This window comes from Chroicocephalus ridibundus, chromosome Z (genome assembly GCF_963924245.1).
Source record: "Chroicocephalus ridibundus chromosome Z, bChrRid1.1, whole genome shotgun sequence".
Classification (NCBI taxonomy): Eukaryota; Metazoa; Chordata; class Aves; order Charadriiformes; family Laridae; genus Chroicocephalus; species Chroicocephalus ridibundus.
Genome location: NC_086316.1, coordinates 49,575,986 through 49,595,911, shown reverse-complemented (window position 1 = coordinate 49,595,911; position 19,926 = coordinate 49,575,986). Strand labels below are relative to the sequence as shown.

The 19,926-nt window shown below is 39.4% G+C and overlaps 1 protein-coding gene across 6 annotated transcripts in view; it reads right to left on the bottom strand.

Annotated features, from left to right (window-relative positions):
• Positions 1 to 18,780, bottom strand: part of SLC24A2 (solute carrier family 24 member 2) — a 113,219-nt gene extending 94,439 nt beyond the window's left edge. For 4 of the 6 annotated variants that reach the window (XM_063320388.1, XM_063320392.1, XM_063320391.1 and 1 more), the window contains exons 1-2: positions 18,391 to 18,474; positions 15,696 to 16,774 (exon numbers count right to left, since the gene is read on the bottom strand). In XM_063320388.1, coding sequence (XP_063176458.1) covers positions 15,696 to 16,631 — 936 coding nt within the window. In that variant the 5' untranslated portion in view covers positions 16,632 to 16,774; positions 18,391 to 18,474. Of the gene's footprint in view, positions 1 to 15,695; positions 16,775 to 18,390; positions 18,549 to 18,648 lie in introns of those variants that run through there. The other 2 variants (XM_063320389.1, XM_063320390.1) reach the window with 2 other exon arrangements.
• Between the last annotated feature and the right edge of the window lie 1,146 nt (positions 18,781 to 19,926).

Below are 19,926 nucleotides of genomic sequence, written 5' to 3'. Positions count from 1 at the left end.
AGCAGCCATCACCCCACACAGTTCAACCATGTGGAAAACATTTCTCCTACATTTCTTTTTTAAGCTTTTATGCATTTTATGAGGAATAAATTCACCCAGTGGACATACAACTTTGTCTATGGTAGCACCATATTCTGGAAGTACACTGAATAAGGCAGCAGATTTTTTCACAGGAAACGGTACTGCATTTTACCAAAAGTAAAATTCATAAACATAAAAAAAATTCTGTATATATTTCTGCTCACAGAAATGAGCAGTTCTGCTCAACACTGGGCTTTATATTTATCCCAGGTAGCTTCATGAACTTAAGTAAGCTTCTTACACAAGCAGCATAGCACACATCCTATGGTAATAGTTCTGTTTTTCTCAAGCCTAGAAAAACTAGATTTCCAGCAAAGTTCTCCTTGCTAAGTGGGTTAATATTGGGCAATGTAGCTCCCTTCCAATACAAAAAGTCAGCGAGGTACACGATGTCATGAATAGTCAGAAAATCCTGCTTCTTTTTCCACAATGTTTGCTGCCAAGCAGCATCTTAATGGTCATCACTTTCTGCACAGAGTATGCTGCAAATACACGAAGTTCTTCTAGTGAATCTATCCAAAACACATTAAAATCAACAATTGTGATACCCATCTACTGCAAACAGAAAGCCAGCCCCATGCAACTGGTCAGCTCACTGCAACGCACAATTCCTGATGTTTGGAGCCGATTCTTCTCCTGCTCTTGGTATCAGGAAGCAGTTTGCTATGTGGTCTTTCACAGGCTGCCAGAAAGGGTTTCTTGGCCTACACTTCGGCAAACAGTGACACAACAATCTCAGCCCCTGACAGCATCTGGCAAACCTTACACATCAGAACAGAAATGTCAAGATATTAGGAAAACAGGTAAGTCACGACTCCTTGCCCAAAACCTGCTGGTTTTCCTTATTCTCCCTTTGCTGCAAGAGGCTTAGTGAACAATTGGCCCTAGAAGAGGTCAGGGACCACTGACTGAGGCTTGGCATTGGCCGGTCCTCTGCACTCCATCTCCTGCACTTAGGAAGAACATACTCATGTCTCAGCAGGGTGCCCAGCAAAGGGAAGATGGTTAAGTTTCATGTTTTCCATGGCAAATGGACAGCAGTATGTACGGTAGAAAATCTGAGGTTAATACCAAATAACACACACGTAAGAATGAGGTATGGCATCAAATCCTTAATGGGATTCCTCCCTTAATGGGAGGAATTTTGCCTTTTTAAAAGTACCTGTTTCTCATTACCAATTTTCTATCCTTATGCCTTATTCTTTTATCCTTATACTGGTACAAGACGACACCGTAATTGCCACTTTGACTGTTCGTTGATGATGTCAAAAAAAGGGTAATGGTCAGAACACACTGCAACAGGAATAACAGACGATGCTCTACATTTCATGAGTGAAATGACACTGTCTTGTTGCTACGCATCAACGTTGTATCGCTGATTATTTTAATGAGGTGACACCCAAGGACATCCAGGGTTTTTTATTTACAAATTAATAAGGCAGGCACACGATTTTACAAGTCTGAGGGATCTGAGACACAGTGAAAGAAACTACTTGCCCAAACTCAACCAACAAGTCTGAATGAGTGATGACTGCAACGTGATTTCCTTTTGTTAAGGAACTGTGTGCACATACGCTTCCTCATGGCAGGCTCTATTCCCTCACTATATTGTAAAATATTTGAAAACAACAGTTAGCATTTAATTGTGAAGAACAAACTTCCAAAGGCAGTGAAAAGCAGATGGAGCAAGAACAATGTAATCTGAATTTTCTTGATCAACCACTCATTTTTCCTTTGGAAGCTGGAGTTGCAAAAACCTAACAAGGTTTTTCTCGTTATTTTAGAAGTTATATACAGTTTAATTCATTCATTTTAAATGTTCGGTCATCCACATTGAAGGCTAATGAAAAGTTAATTAATTAATTAAATAATGGGTTATTTACTTAACCAACTGTAATTCTCTGAAAGCTAAAATTATACCTCATTCTTTCAATAAGATAATGCAGAAAAAATCTGCTATGAATCATATATGTTAACAGTCTGCGGCTGCAGTGCAAGTGACTTTTCTGTAAAAAACAGTAAGAATCATTTAATAGGTTATTTGCCACATGCACCTCTTTGGAACCACATGTGATATCTACATACTGACCTGAATACTAAGGGAGCAAATGAAATGTTCACAGACTTGATTAACACCTAAATAAGCGTCTTATTTTGCTTACCGGCAGAGAAAGAGAGCCATTTTGAATCACCTGTATCTCGAAGGTGACCCTGTGCAAAATGACATCAGTTTGTCACCCCCACCACAACCTGATGCAATTTCAGGTGTTAGAAAAGGCAACACCATGATATGTATTCAGGCTATTGCAATAAAAGCACAAGAGACAGCTTTTCAGATTTTACTAGCCTGTTGCTGTAGGTGATGGCCCAGATTAATTTTGCCCAACTCCAGGTCAGGAGAGGATTAATCCTTATAACAAAGATCCAAGTCATGCTTTAAAAATGCCCACTTCTCTGTACTGATAACAGAAGTAACCCGAGGAGATTATATTCACAGGTCTGGCAGCACAGCTAAGCCAGATGAACCTGAGGCCAAGAGTTGGATTTCGCAATTGTCTATGTCTTGAACAATTTTGAATGCAGATCAACTAAATCTGAAAATTAGTTAGTCTGCCTTTTCATTTTTGCATACTATTTTTCCATAGGAGGACCAGGTTATTTATCAAGAAGAATTCTCTTCCACTGCATCGCTCACAAAAATATTCCTGTATGCGTAATAATTAACTAATTGTAGAGCAGTAGCTTTTCCTACATTTCAGAAAGTAATTAACTGACTTTACCTATACCCACTATTCCCCTTAAAGACATGGACCTCTAAAAACAACAAAGGCAGCAGTGGTTTCTAGGGATGAGGTGTCTGAGAAAAGACTATTGTGGGCCCACGGTATAATAATTGCTTTGAGATTTATCAGTAATCCAAAAACTACCCACAGGACAGAACAGATCATGCTGTGAAAAACTGAGTGCCCTTTTCCAGTTGAAGTCCCAAGGGCACAGAAAGCTGATGAAGCCTGTTTTCCTTGCTCCAAGACCAAAAGAAATGGCATTGTTTGTTTGCTAGGGGTGATTTAATATGGTAGGAGAGCAGCTCAAAGGCTTGGAATTATACAGTGGCACAGAGAGACCAGAGAGGCCGCACGATCGTAATTCTCAATGTCCTGACTTTTGGGTTTAATTTCACTTTGATCAAAATCAACAGCAAAACTTGCCATCAACTTCAAACCTACCTTATATTCAGTGTAGTCCTTTCTGTCACCAAAAAAAAATTAACAATAATCCTGGAATTATAAAAATCTCTACCTACAGGTTTGTTGAAGTCCAGTTCCACTTTTTCCCCCTACTGTTTCTCCTCATATTTTCAAGGAAGGACAATAATGTTGTTGATGGGAAGAATTCTTAAGCAGGAAATCTACTAACATTTAAAACTCTGCCAAAAATGACTGCTAACGAGATTATGCTTACCAAGATGCTTCAAAAATAGCATACCACTAAATAAGAGCCTCATATATGGTATCTGAGGCGTTTGCCAGTTTCCACCAAGCCTCACCATTGCTGTATCTACCACCTTTTTCCCAGATGCAACACATTCTGCCTTGCCTCAAGACCATTTTGCAGTTAATATGCTGACCATTGTTTTTCTTGCACACAGTAATCCAATCAAGCAAGCAGAAATAAACCTTCCTACAGCACACTGGACAACGTTCTACAAGGCTTGAAAGCCACGGGTTTCTAAGAAGATTAACTGAAAGAGAGAACCACATCTCAACTCTTAAATCCAAAACTAAGGCATGAGTTTGCAATTCAGGCCATGCGTGTTACTGAGCCTACTGCTATTATTTTAAGATCAGAGTTTGTATTTCTTCATGCATATCCACGTGAGAGATTATAAACCAACAGTTATTTCCTATGGCCCTTAATATGAAAGAAGGGGTTGCATGTTTTTTGGACGCTAAATATATATCCTATATATTACATTCTAAATACCCTTATGGAATTGCTTGCAAGCAAACGATGGACAAAGGAAGTTATCCAAATAATTCAATAAGTCATTTCAATACTAATATATTCTAATATACTGATTTTCAATATTGATATTTGGAATATTTTCAATATTGATATTTGGAAATAATTACTAATATATCTGCAAATAATTAGGAAACGGGTCTGGCGTCTTTTCTATTCCTTTGCTTAAGAAGACTTATGCTTTCTGGGTAGATACTTCAAGTGAAGAAAGTAATACTTTAAATTCACGTCCCAACTTACTGCACAGTTTCTTGCTTATGTAACAAATTTTAGTTACTGTTAATTCCAGCTGTTGGCCTTTCCTCTGAATAAGAAATGGCCTTTTCTCTGTATAAAATGTCATGTAGTAAGGAATAGTGCCCTGGGCCATTCCCATGATAGAATCAAGTCCTGATTACCTCACTGGAAAGCGAGAAATCATCTCTGTCTAATGATGCAGACCTCCTGTTTCTATCCCTGTAGAGGCACAGGATAGCAGGAATTACTAATATGATATATTAAGGTACAATAAAATATGTCAATAGCTCAGTACGTCATGTCCTCAGCCTCAGGCAGGAGTGATTTGTTGCTTGGAAGAAGTCCAAATTTAAGGAGAAAACACAGACATATTTCTCTGAACAGCTAATCTGGCAAAAAGCTATGAGAAATGTGCTGCTAGAAATTTCAAATATTTGGGTAAGTCTGATGGAAATGGGTTACTAGGCAGAGGATGGGTGAAATGATGTAGGAAGCATGCAAACTACCATCCTATGGATCTGCACTGTTATCTCATTGACCTTTTATATGGCCTACATGGCACCTTTTAGACTCATCATTATGTATGTATGCGTGCAGGGTATACACAGGTTTGCGTATGCACACACACAAATGGTAAATGGTTCCAGTACAGACTAAGAACGAGGCAATTAAGAGTTTAAAAAATCATTTAATTATAATGTGTAGAGTAGGATTCTGAGTGGCAACAAGTAGAGATTTTATCTCAGAAGCTGAACACAAAAAACAATGGCAATACTCCTCCAAAATTTAGTCAATGATCATCCTCTGACTAAAATTTAGAGGAATTTTGCCATTGATTTTGAATGAGACGAGACTCAGGTATTCTGTCTGTGACTTCTAGAGAGAAATTCGCATTGCTCTGCTTGCTTCAGAGATACATATGGGTCAAAAACTCATTCTGAATTGGAGAACTTAACTGTTTTTCATGGTCTTTCAATACAGAGAGGAAACGATAACCAATGCAAACTTTGCAGAGTATTTCATAATTACTTCTATCACTGCAACATTTCAAAATCCAGCCGAGATGAAGCCTTCAAACAGGATATGCCTCCACCCAGAAACATTCTAAATTAAAACAAAAGTGTAGCAAATAAATGCAATGAATATTAAGAATAAAGCAGAAAACCAGGAACATCTAAATAGCAATAAAATTACACAGAAACAAGAAATCGCTGTTAGACAGCATCATGCTTTCAAATTACTGCAGATGACTGCTTTAAAAAATCTTTAAGTAGCTTAATTTCTAACTACTCCTGGACAAAGCAATTTCTGGAGTTCCAAAATCTGCATTTTTTCCACTCAAACACATTATTGACATAAATATTAGCTAAATGATAACTTGTTTATAGTAAATAATAATTTATTTTTAATTATTATTAAATAAAAGGGATTTAATTAGAATCACAGAATCATAGAATCATTTAGGTTGGAAAAGACCCTTGGGATCATCGAGTCCAACCATCAACTCCACTCTACAAAGTTCTCCCCTACACCATATCCCTTAACACCACATCTAAATGAGTCTTAAACACATCCAGGGATGGTGACTCCACCACCTCCCTGGGCAGCCTATTCCAATGTCTAACCACTCTTTCTGTGAAGAATTTTTTCCTAATGTCCAGCCTAAACCTACCCTGCTGCAGCTTGAATTAGTGATTTGATAAAAGCTTGCGCCACAAATCAAGCAACAAAATTAACATCTGATTAATCCCCAAAAAGGTGCTCATCCTCCAGTGTTACAAACCCTGCAAGGTTCAGCGTCCTCCCTTGGTCAAAAGCCTACATAACTGGACAGGCCTCAAACGATGCCCTGAAGGTCACCAAACACAGGCTGTGACAGCGGACATGCCTTTTCCTTAGTGCTCTATATCCACTAGAGCTGTTTTACAGCAATGTGAGAAGGTGAAAAGTTTACACTAGCCGGTTATGCAATAAATGTCACTGGTATTACCCTGACTTTAGACTAGAATCCCAGCAGTAAGCAGTTAAGACGTGATAAAGCAGGATTAATTCCCGAGGAAAATTTATGATTAATTTATCAGTGTAGTATGCAGTAAAAATTCCCTGCTACCTTTTTTATTCCTCGAACAAGAAATTATTTTGCACCAACCTATTAATCCCTTAAGTGTAGCACTTCATAGCAGTGTTAATGTCATTGCATGTATACCTTTAAGCCTATTCTCACACACTCACCTGAAAAGAAGTCATCCAAGATCATTGCTATTTATGGCTATTTGTGTAAATCAATACAGCTTCAACGATACAGAGGACAGAGGAATAGTAATGGAATAGTGCAAAATGCCATAACTGAGCAGCACCTATTCTTTGAACTGCCCTGATGAAATTGTATCTGACAGGGACAGTAAAACTACCCAAAGTGAGCCACTGTTGAGTAAGGCAGAGCAGCAGTTACATCGCTAGATAAAGCTGCTTTTGGAGGCAATGTGAGCTCTGAACCCTCCACCTGCTGTAGGGACAAGTACATGATTAACACTTAAAGCCCTCATCATCCTCCCAAGCCACGAGGCTCAATTCCACTGCTAGCAATGCAATGGCAGTTTTTCCAAGACTGCCTTTCTTTCATTTCCTCCTTTCAGATAGGAACACACATAAGCCAAAAAACCACCAACGACATCAAGCAGCAACTGCACTTCCTCAGTTACAGGTATTGCCTGCAAAATAATAAAATATGTGGTGATTTACTACAATATATTTTCTGTCAGATGTAATTGGTTTGCCAAAAGGATGCCCTAGGGCTGCTCTAACTTAGGATTTTCAGTTTGCCTGTGACAGTGACCCACGCTTCACAATACAATTGCAAGAATTTCACACACATTATTTACAACTAAACTAAACCCAAACCATCTCATCTGCTTGTTTTCCCAAAAAGCAAAATAGAGCACCACTGCTACTATTTTGACTTAGGTCTTATTATACAAAAGATGCTGCCTTCCACTAGATGCATCATTGACTGATACTTGCAAAGATCTATTGCTGGATCACATAGAGAAATAAACTATTTCTTTAAATTACCTCCTGGACATCTATGTGTAATAAATAACCAGCAACCCAGCGACAGCTCGGATGATGAGGATAAAACTGATGGTATGCTAACGATACAGAAGGGTAGGCATATATCAATGTACATAAAATTATAAACATGATTAATCATATTCTTCTTATCAGGCTCTCTGAATGGCATTTTTTCACCATGAGCTACTGAAGCGAGGAACTGCGATTTCATACAGTTGGCTGAGCACCTGGTGTGATGGAGACCGGATTATCCTCTCAGTACTTTAGTATGAAAATTAGTAATAGTTAAAACATTCGTGTCTGTGTTAGAACAATACAGAGTCAAGAGCATTCTATAAGGAGTTCTCATTGACAGCACAGATTTCCAGAATTTTGAAATGCACAGCTAAGTATTACCAACATATTTGATTTATACAGATAAAGGAAGATGGTGATTCTCAAGAGAAGTATTTAATGAGGGGTTTTGGATTAAAAATCACTAAATCAGTCACCTTTCTTTTTCTAAGCCACCTGTACCTCACTTTATGATGCATGACAACTGGTCTGTGCATAATAAATTAATTACAATTATCTGTTTTTCCTTTATCTTGTCATTTTAGGTTATAAAAATCTGGCAGCGCCAAGAAAGAATTCCAAACTCCAGTTTGTGCTAATAGCAGACTTACTGCTGCACAGATTAATGGAACCAGCCATTAAAATGTGATAAATAATAAAAAGTGGTGTTTAAATAAGAGCTGGCTGAAATACAATGGAATATTGCTAATCTAGGTTAAGGGGAAGGAAATACCATCCTTTATTCTACAGAATTAGCAACATCACACTAGTCACAGTTCGCAGGTTAGGCAAAACATCGTAGATGGCTGGGGAGAAATTAAGAAGTCTCATTCTTTATATTAAAGTTCATTTTATAAACAGCAAAAAATGTTGCTAAATAGGAAAAGTCTTAATCAATTGTTACAGGTATTACAGCTGTTTACTTACACTCATCTCTAATACATCTTCCCATCTGTTCTATACCTCATGTATAAAACACTTTTCTCATTCATCCCACGTACATCTTTTAAAGTGCAAACTTTCAGACTTCCTTTGTCTTCGTATTTCTTTGCTTTGCTGACTAAAATTAGATTTTGAATTTTGGTTGAAAGGACCAAGGGAAGCTATTTTAAATTTTAAATACCGGTACTGTATCGATAGCTGTTTGCCTGAAAGCAGTCATTGTTTTTGTATGGTTTTTGCTGCCTAAGGGTTAAAGGCATTTTAAAAACATCTAAATTCCACATTGCCTTACACCACCTTTATAAAACATACACATGTCCAACTACAAGTGACAGAGAATAGGAAGCCAGACCATCCACTTTAGGTTTAGTCCTTTCAAAAGCTTTCTGCACAGAAGGTCTCTAATTTCTATGATTAAAAACTCTGGCTTTCAACAAATACCAGGTAAGCGTGGGTACACACCTTATTTTTAAGAACTGTCATAACCATTACACTTTCGACTTCTACATCACTTTTGTTAAAGGATTTTCTTCAGTATGAGCATACTATCCATTATGCAGTAACAAATTCAAATTGGTTATAATCTCATTCTACAGTTACAAAAGCAAAATGCCTGAATTCTTGGAAACAATTTCAGAAGGAAAAAGGACCCAAAAGGGACTGTTTTCTCACCTCTACAGTTAGCAATGAAAAACTGGGTCCTGCTAATAAAGCCAACGAAACCCCAGATAGTTAACAGGACAGAAGGCCTTTCATCAAACTGGATGTTTTGACATGTGGCCCTGGCGGTGTAGTGCTGTCTGCCTACGGAGTGTCACCTAGAAAGGCCAAGGCCACCCTAAAGCCAGCGGTGCCCAAAACACCACGGTACCGCGGCACCCTCAAACGGCAACAAGCACTGCCCAGGGCAGCTTCTACCACCCGCATCCCACACTTCAGAAAAGATAGGTACCTACAGCCACCCTTTAAAAACATGCTGTGGAGGGCTCACTATTGCCTTTTAAAACAAGGCCAGAAAAAGTAGGGGAGTCAGCTGTGCCTTGCCACCCAAAACTTTTATATGACGAGTGGGGCACCACATGAAATGAGCAGTGAACATGGGAGATGCGTATACAATTGCGTAAAAGTTGAGCGCTCTCACCATCAGAATCTGGAAAGCTTGTAAAAGCCACTGGATTTTGTTTAATATTAATCTGGGAGGTAAACTTGGGGAATTAGCTTGGGCAAAAAAGTAGAGGAATATGGGTTAGCTGGAAAAGCAGTACCATGCTGCTCCACCTGGGTCTGGCATTTCTGAGCAAGTCTGGAAGCAAAACTATGGCACCTGAAGATCTTCCATGTCTAGAAGTGAAGCTCCTTCAGAGTTTAAGGACCTCCATGCAGGCAAGTATTCTGAGGTCTGGTATACTGATTTGGGGACTGAAATCCCACTTCCAGTCTCCTGTAGCTCCCGCATCGTGTTGAGGATCTGGATCAAAGTACCCAAGACTGAGATGACAGAAGGAAAAACATCTATAAAGTCTCTGGATTTTGGGACTGCATATTCCTCTCTGCGCAGCTTCTACCACAATGAATTTAATCATGTCTAGAGTTCTGAAATACAGAATGGTGAACATTTGCCAACACAGCTGGTTTTGTGCAGCCTCTAACTAGTATCATCTGACTTATTTTTAATTACATATGCTTTTTATTTTTAAATATATTGATGGATATGTTGTCCCCTTGCTGTTAATTAAAGGTGGCACAGTTTTAGCCTTCCTTTTCCTGGCACAATTAGCAACGGCTGCCTAATAAATCTTAGTGGATGGTCATGATTTAAGAGCATTTAATCTATACTGCATTTCCATGCTGTCACTTTCTGCTCATTACCAGGGTACATACATAGAAGACCAAGAGACTCCAGTGGTGAAAACCACTGTAATCATTGCTTTGTAGTCAATAAATTACCGACAGTTACAAATAAACTGAGAATAGTATCCATTTCACTGTACTAATGGTTGCATATATAAAGTATCACAGTTCGGGTTGTCAGTAATACCCCCAAATTGAATCAACAATGCTAAATACTCAAGGCAAATTAACTAACAGTTACTGCTACTGGAGTAGCATTAAGTTAACACAGAAATAACTTGAAAGTTTTTGAGATAATAAAAGCAGATAAAACATAACACAAAACCAGGCTTTTATCAAAACAGTGCATGGTACAAGGACAGTGATGATGCTCATGTTCTAAACATGTACTTAAAGCAATGCAGCCACCTTGCATACGTTGGCATGCGAGACCCAGATACTCTTAACTCTATATTCACACGCATGCTTGCACAAGTAGAACAACAGTGAAATGTCTGTAGAATAAGACTCTGATCTCCGTATGGACTACAAAACATCACTTTAAAATATCTTTTGTTGGTGATGAGAGAAGAAAGGCTATTCTATAGATACAGTTACAGTTACTGGGTCTGTGGATTCAACGTTAAGAAGTCCTCAAAAAGAACTGTTCAGGAGTTCAAACCAACTGCCAACTCAGACCTTATGCAGATTCCAGTTTTTCCTGTGGACATACAGGTAATTTGCTTTTTTTCTTAAACAAACACATATTAGGTCATACATTATATCAGTGACTGTATGTATGCAGTGTTAATATAGCCACCAAGTAGAGAAGTACCTAAAAATACTGTTAACAACCTTTCCTTTAGAATGCAAATACTGCCATTAAATACAATGTGGCAACATCTGAGATCAGTATAGATCTTAAAATATCACACACAAGCTATTCAGGTTTCTTAAGACAACAAAATTGGCAATAAAATAATGTCAAACTATGTCTTGTTGGTAAAAATAGCTCATTTTCCAAATGCAGTTCTCTGTAAATGTAGAAAAACTGTAACTGTCTTGTATATACCATAAGCTATTTATCTAAAATGGTACTGTCAGTGAAACAGATGTCATTGCACAATATCCCCGTGCCACCCACATTCTGTTCTCCTAGTTGCTAAACAGAACTGTTTTGAGTTATTTACTGAGCGATCAGATTCAAGTATTTCTGCAATGATCTCCACGATACATGAAAGAAAAAAAAGTACTTAAAAACTGAAATGCAATTTCACACAATGTTTCACCATGATCTAATAAATTCAACATGCCTTCACCGGTACAGACTATGAAAAAGAGACTGAAGTCTTAGCAGAAGATTAATAAAGTCTTATTTTTAAGAACTTTGTACATCAGCTTTTTCCATTTTCCTCTTCCTGTCCGTTATATTCAATTTCAAGCTTCTGTTTTTAAATATCTTCAGTCAACTGAGGAAGCTGTAGAATCAATATCAAAGTTTCCTCCCTCATCCTAAAAAAAATAAATCATCTGTTCTTTGCAGGATAACAACATAAAACCTAACTATCACGCCACAGAATAAGTTAGGCTGGAAGGGGCTTTTGGAGGTATCTGGTGGTGGGATCACACTACCCACTGTAGGCCCCATTCAGAGCAGCCCACAGGGCTTGGTGTCACTTGTCAGGGACCCATCTTAGTCTGCATATGCCATATGCCACCCTACATTGTAGAACTTAGCCATCTGGGTTTTGTTCTGTCTTTTCATGAAGTCTTGCTTTTTCAGCTTTCCTCCTTTTTTCCATCCTTGTCACAGGGATCTCTGGAGGTCAGCAACATGTGACTGCCATCAGCCTTCCTTGAGGGTGAGACAGGGCACAAGACTATCCACAGTTCAAACACAACCTTGCCAGTGCACCCCATGAACCCTAAATGCAAAAGGCTTGTAGTCTGTTCTCATCCGTGTCACCAAATTGTTGCCAAAATTCAAGTTACTAGATTTTCTCAACCTGTGCCCTTTAAGAACCTAGACTGTATTTGTTTGAAAGCTTGTGAGCACAATGAAATTCATATTGATTACTCTGTCTGCATTCACATTTGTACAAGTAACTGGCTCACTAAAGAACATGACATCTGAAAAAGTAGTTAAGTTTGAATATTCACAGTTTTCTAGTACAAAAGAGTGCTTTAATTCTTAAAAATGGGGAAGAGAGAAAGGAATCTAAGAGATATCTAGACACACATATGTATTCTAGAAACCCAATAAATACATCTAGAACAAATGACAGCTAAGCAGAAAAAGCTTTCGTATCTAAGACCTTTTTCTCATTGGAAATCTCTCCTTCTTGAGAATGTAAAACTTCACAACATTTCAAGATCACTGATAATAAAAATACTGAAATTAACATTAACTTATGTTTTAGTATCTCAAGACATTTTTCATCTGATCAGATTTTTACTCTTTGACACTTGTTTGCTAATAAGCCACCTAACCCTTCAACTATCCAGCTTTATGATGCCTTATTTAGACCTCTCAACTTTGTTGAGCTGCTTTCAGATTACAACACAAAGTCTTAAAGATAAATATGGCAGGCACGTTTTTTTAACGGAACACTTGCCAGTTTGGCGACAGTAGAATCAAAACCAGATAGGCAGAGGGAGTGTTGCTTAGAGGAGAGAAGAGAATTTTCTATACGCTCCTGAAATAAAGTTCTTTCAAGGTACCCTAACTGACCAATCGCAGAGAGCTGCCTAGCAATTCCCTGCCTTAATGGGGAAAAAAAAAAGAGTGAAAAAGTTTCCATTACAACAAACAACTGAGATGGCAAATTCTGCATTTGTTATACTAATTTGATTTATACTCTCTTGATGACTGGAAGCAATCTAGGCTAACCGCTAACACTGTACAAATGAAGCATCCTTTGCCACCAAAAGCCAAAACCATCAATCCCCACTGGTTACAAAATAAGCACCAATATGCATCACGTTCGCTACTAGGCACCAGATCTCAGACTATAAAAACATTTAGCCTTTGCTTTAGGCAGTAACTTTCAAGCTGAAAATCCTAGGCATTTCTATCAGGTTTGGGACTACATGTCACAGGTCTGGTTTTATTTGTTAAATGTAAAAAGCAACAAAACTAATTCTCTAATAATGGTAAATAAATGAAGACATAACTTCAGTGAGATTCTTTCCAAAGAACGTAATCTGTGACATCCTTGCTATCAGAAAATCAGTTCATTCATCCTGCTAAATGCTGTTCAACTGAATAGTAGAATAATTCATGATGAGTTATAATTTCAAAGTGTTAGTTGAACGTTCAAAAATCTGTCTTTACAGCATGGCTCACAGAAGAAATATATGGGCCGATACCTTCAGAGGCTGTTTTCCCCAGGAAGCAGAATATACGTATTAGCTAAACTACAACAAAATTAGAGCACCTCTCGTCCCTCTTTACCCTTCAAAGATTTCTGAATACATATTTTTATCATTTTAATTAACTTCATGTTAACTAATGAAAAATATCTTCGTGAAACATATGATGCAAAGCTTGTGTTTTTAGGAAAAGTAGTCTGTTTTCTGATTCTTTCTTCCCTGTATGAATTCTGTCCACCTATAACATGAATAAACTCTAAGAAAAAGTAATCAATATATCAAACAATAAATAAGTGCTCCTAAAGGCATCTTTTCAAAATCAAGTCCATCTAGAGTACTTTAAACATTTATTATGTTCAATGTGGCTCGCAAATCATTTATTCTTCTATTCAGTTGAAAATAATTAAGCACTTATCATGGTATATAGCTACTCTACCCCACTCTATAGCCTGGACAACACAACGCAGTTGCTTTTCATGTTGTTTACTCTTTTAAGACCAGTTACAGATTCACATTTCCTTCAAATCCAGTTTATGGACAGGTGAAGGTGCATTAAATGGTTGCTTCATATACCATAGTCTCTTCCTATCATTACACACATTTATCACAAACTGTGAAAGTACTTACAATGCACTGTGAAATACTACATTATTTAGAAACCAACTAAAGTAGTTAAAGCAGCCCTTCGTTCATTAGGGCAAATACTTTGTTGGCGTTGGCCTTGCTTTTAATTTTCTTATAAAATCACAATTATGCATTTTGAGAAAGATGAGGAAGAGCATGCTGACTTTGGAAAAGCCAATGGAACAAAAAGGAAAATATAAAACTACAAGTAAGTGTATAGGTGTTAAACTCGTTTAAACAAAAAAAAAATTAAAACCTGAGAATTTCCTGGTTTTATTTTTGGTGGACTTTTTTGTGGCTTGTCCTAAAACTGAAAGCACCTGTCCGTACTGCTAAAATACCAGTATCTGTCTTCAAAGTTAGGGATATAGGTAGAATCATCAGTTTGCTCTGAGTCACAGGCAGGTTGCCCCTCTCTATAGTTATACGTGCTCCATCTCTCTGTCCTCCTATTTATACGCCTGTACACTTATACCAGTGGATTGTGTCTCTTCTGAGCCACTCATACAGGGCTGTTAAATCAAAGAAACAAAACACTGAACAGTTCCCTGATACTCTGAATAATTACTGGATAATAAAACCTTATCTGATGAATAATAACCCTATTGTCATATAAAACCAGACATTTCCATTTCAGTATTAAATACCCAATTAACATTCTGCTACACACATAAGTATTTACGGCGTCAGCTTTGTAAGTCCCTTAAATATAACCTGCTTTAAGAAGAGAGCTGTTTAAGAGATAGTAATTGATGAAGACCCACTGGGCACTCTGTGCATAAATTCCCGTCTCTACTTGTGGTCAGGTATCATGCCAAAAATTAGTTTGCTTAGTTGCAAATACCGTGATTGGGAAATCACCCTGCTTAAACAGAGGACCTCTGCCTTTTGCCATTGTGGTCACTGTTTTTCCCAGAGATTTTTTTCCTGTCATTGCCACTGATTACAACTGGAAGTTAATATTGTATATCAGAATCAGTAGATGAAAAACATGTATAAAAATACCTTCGTATACTGTTCTGAGCGACTTGCTTTTTTGAGAAAGAAAATGCATTAAAAGTCTTTAAAAAGCCAAATTTGTCAGAAGATCCTCCCCAGATATTGTTACTGCTCAATTCAAAAGCTTAGGGAAAAAATAGTAGCTATATCTCAGACCTCATCAATGTGCTAAAATGCTGAGTAAAGGTTTATGTCTTTTTGCTGGCTTTTTTTTTTTTCCCCTTTTTTCTTTCTGGAAGATTATGATCATTCTGCAGTTAAAAGCTATTGATTTACTAGAAGGCTGCCTCATGTTTTATATTTTCAATCCTATCGGATTGATTAAACAAACAGACCTTTTAGCAAAACCAGGAACTTTTTTATATTGCTTACTGTACTATATTAGGATCCTTATGATATAGGAGGGCTCAGCAATTACAAGGGCATCATTATGTATATATGCTAATTAAAAATTGACCAACCTTTCCTTCAGCGTCTGCAGTCGTTACCTTCTCAACCTTGTTCCTGTTTAAAAATTTCTTCACCCATTCTTCTACTTGAACATTGAACTTCATGAAAATCACATAGCAAAAATATGCTGTCAGGAGTGTTAAGCTTTCCCACCACATGATCAAGTTATCCAGAAAAAAGATGATTAGTAAGATCAAGTCAACGATGTAAAAGGACACATCTCGAAAGAGTGGCCACCAAGTGAGGTTCAAGATCTCTCTAGAAAATAAAGCACACATTCCAATAACAAACAAGATATTGAACACGGCAGATCCCACTATTGTACCAATGCCAACGTTGCTGTGGGATATAAACACTCCTATTAAAGAAGTGAACAGTTCTGGGGCTGACCCACCAGCAGCCATGAAGGTTGCCCCTGCCACATCATCAGATATGCTCAGTTTTTCAGTGATGACAGTCAAGGAAGGAACAAAGAACTCATCGCAGACTATGGCTAAAGCTATGAACATGTAAATCATTCCAATTATGTGGAGGATCACTGCTCCCTTTCTTCTCTCCTCAAGAGAGAAAAGGTCCTGGGGGTACTCTCCCTTGGCATGTTCATCTGTTGCATTGTCATGCTCAGCTTCATATTTCATAGAAGTGTGTGGGTCTGGAGTGCCGTTTTCATTCTGTTCTGTGAAATCCAACAGAGTTCTTTGGTGCCCATGCACCAGCTTTTGGCTATCTAGGCTGCTGGCCAATGCCATGCTATGTGGTTCCATCTTGAAAAAGGCACTAATTGAAAGAGAGAAAATACTAATGGCCGCTACACTGACAAGAAGCCCTATAATTCGTATCAGTCTCAGTTTTTTCCTAACATTATGGTGCCGTCGGCAACCAAACAGTGGTTCCTCCAAACACCACTCCTCCAAGACATCAGCAATAGTTTTTTTCTGAAGAGCCATTTTGTGTTCTGGGTGAGACGCTGGGGGAGTCAGATGGATTGCTCCTTCATACTTTTCTACAGCTCTGAAGTTAGAAGTGCTTTAAGAGTTTTCCCCGAATCAAGTACTTGTACTCTTCATAGGAAGTATTTTCTTCATTCGTCCTAAAAGGACAAACAGGTATTATTAATACTAGCGAAACAGCATGTGATTAGAAGCTTCTAAAAAGCTTTTTACAGACTGTGTTAAATTTAGAATTTAAAGCAGAATATTACCAACTGTAACATAAAACCCTGTCACATCCCATCAGACACAGCAACGATACGTTTGTTTCAGCAGCAACTCTGCACGTAACAGCCTATCAATACTCAGATTATTTTATGCCTCTCAGCCACTGCTCTCCTCAGTTGCTGACGACAGATCCTAGTGGAAGGTAAAAAAGATCTCCAAATGTTGCATAAAAATGAAGGAAAAACTATTTTAATGGATATACCAAAGATTATTAACTTCTGTGATTACTTTTCACCGTGATCACGCAACATCCAGATCCCAAATGCAGGGCAATAATGTATGAAAAAGCAATCAAAGTGCTAACAAACATCTCATCAGACCTTTAGGCAGCTGAGGTGGTATTAATTGAAATGTTACGCATGCATAGAGCAACAGTAGGTAAAACACTACGCCACTGGAACAGGACTGAAACGAAGATCTAACACATCCATAGTTTCTGTAATTCCCCTGCAAAATCGACTCAAGTTTATACAGAAAACTCAGCTTGCTTCTGGTAAGACCTAGGACAGTCATTTAGACTAGCTAAGACAAAAATTTTCTTTCACCTCTGGTTTTGTTTTGGTTTATGTTACACATTCAGTCACAAACATAGGAAGTTACTAAGAATATCTATGTGGTAAGTATCTTTTAAAAGTGCTCCTCTTAGAGATCCTTAAGAAAATAGTTTAAATTTACAGAAGAGTTGATCCTGAAACAAACAAAGCAGTAATAAATTAAACTGTATGAGAAAGACTATTCACGTATGCCAAAGCTAAGTGTGTTAGACCAACAGCATTTTTAAAACAGGAAAAAAAACCACAACCCAACACTATATAACAAGAGGCTCTTTGGTTACTGAATTTGAAGAATATATGTAATGTAGAAATTATTTATGTATGCATTTGGCATATTAAGTTGCATTTTACATGACACAAAACATAAAACAGTTTCTAAATAAAACTGATTAGTACTTATTATTACAGCCAAAAAACACTTTGTTAACACTACTTATTCAAGCCGTTTGTAGTAACAGCTGAACACTGAATAATCCGTTAATCAGTAGAATATTGATTCTGTATTCTCAAATACAGAATTACAACTATTACATGAATCTATTTACATAAAAGTTATTAAGTCACGTGCGGTGCCTCCTCATTTTTACGAGCAGCTTCCATCCTGAGAAGATGTCATAGAGACATACTCCATCCGCAAGACAGCGGAGATATTTCATCTTCCGCCGGAGAGTTACGGCTCACCAGGCTGCCGTAAGGACACACCGCTGCCGTGCGCGGTATGGGGGCGGCTGGGACCACCGCCCCACACCGCGTAGAAATCACGCCAGTGGGAAAAGAGCCCGGGCTGTCCCCTGCCCAGAAACTCCCGACAGCAGCGCCCAGACAGACCCCTCCGGACACCGACCCCGTCCGTCCCCCCCCCAGCGCAGCGCGGCCCCATGCTGCCCGTCCCCCCGCCGGCATGCCGCGCAGCCCAACTCAGCCCAACTTCGCACCGCGCCCCTCCGCATCGCACAAACTTTTAGGGGTTTTCGTTTCTCCTCTCCGAAAGGGGAGCGGGTCCAGACCCGCAGAATCCGCCAGCCCCCACCGCGGAAAGCCGCGCAGACACTGGCTGACCGGACGGCTCGGGGCATCAGGGCACCCTCCGCAGCCGGGTACCACCCATGGGGGCGGGCACTTGGGGAGGGGACACCCCGCACCGCCGCAGCCCACCCAACCCCTCCCCACCCGCGCGAACGGGCGAGGCTCACCCGCAGGCGCGCTGTGCTGCGCGCCGGCCCGCGGGCGCTCGCCAGGGGCAGGGGAAGGGCCACGGGCACGAGTGACCACCGCCACCGGCCCTCGCCTCGCCGCGCCGTCTGCAGCGGCCGCGGGATCCGCACCGCACCGCACCGCCCCGCACCGCCCCGCGCAGGCGGGGCAGGCGCCGGCCCGCCCCCGCCCGCCGCCGCCGGGGGTGTCGCTGCCCACCGCAGCATCCACCCCCCGCGCCGCGCTCCCGCCGGCGCCGCATCGATAGTGTGGTTCGTGGCAAAGCAAGGTAGGGGTGAGGATTATTGGTTTTCTGTTTTGTTTTTTTTTTTTTTCTTTTCCCCTTTATCTTGCGTTACCTGGTGCAGATTAGTTGAGATAAAACTCTCGCAAAGATAATAATTTTTATAAGGAGAGGTCTTCTGATCAAAATAGCCTTTATTCCAAATGTTTTCTGAAGGGAAATCAGGCGATGAAAGAAAGGGACATTGCATTTTGGTTTTGATTTTAAGGAAGGCAACATGTTTGCTGTAGAGGGGATAAATCATCACCAATTTACACATGAACAGAAATTTCTTCAAACTACATTTCAAAGTTGTCACAGAGAGCAATAAAGATCCATTGAACACCCTAGAAAACAGGGGAAGTTCATAGCCAGAACTGTCCGTTTCTATTTTGATAACATAGGTATTTCCCCAATAAATTGGGCTTCATTAAGTAACTGCGTTAAGATTCAAATACAATAGAACGGCTACAAGGCAGCTCTGTCACAGCTAATTCCTGATGCTACGTGCCGTAGATCCACTGCAGTATACAGGTGCTGCTCTTTTGAAATGCCACTTGCACTCCTACTCTATGCCATGGTTAGAAAAACCCACATGGCAATCCGTGGATAAACTGGTGAAGTCATCTCGTGTAGGTGGGCCAACACCCCAGGAAGACCCTCATTGGGTCAGGGCAGCTGGGAACAACCTGCATGTGGAAATCCTTGAAAAAGGCAAAGCCCAGGCAAGATCCAGGCAGGTTGGATGGGGCAGCGGTTGAGACCTGGGAAGAGTTTGGTGAACAGCTTGCTAGTGCTGCTCTGCTTCCAGTGACACCCTTTTCACATTCTGAAAAAGTTTGCTGTAAATGGTGAACCCTCAGTCTCTTTGGGCTGAACAATAACTTTGATTTTTAAAACTTGTACCTTCTTCATTTTGAATGCTGATTTCATCATGTGGCAAATGGAAAATAACTGTTACTCAGTGCTTCATGAAGAATACAAAAATGTAAGA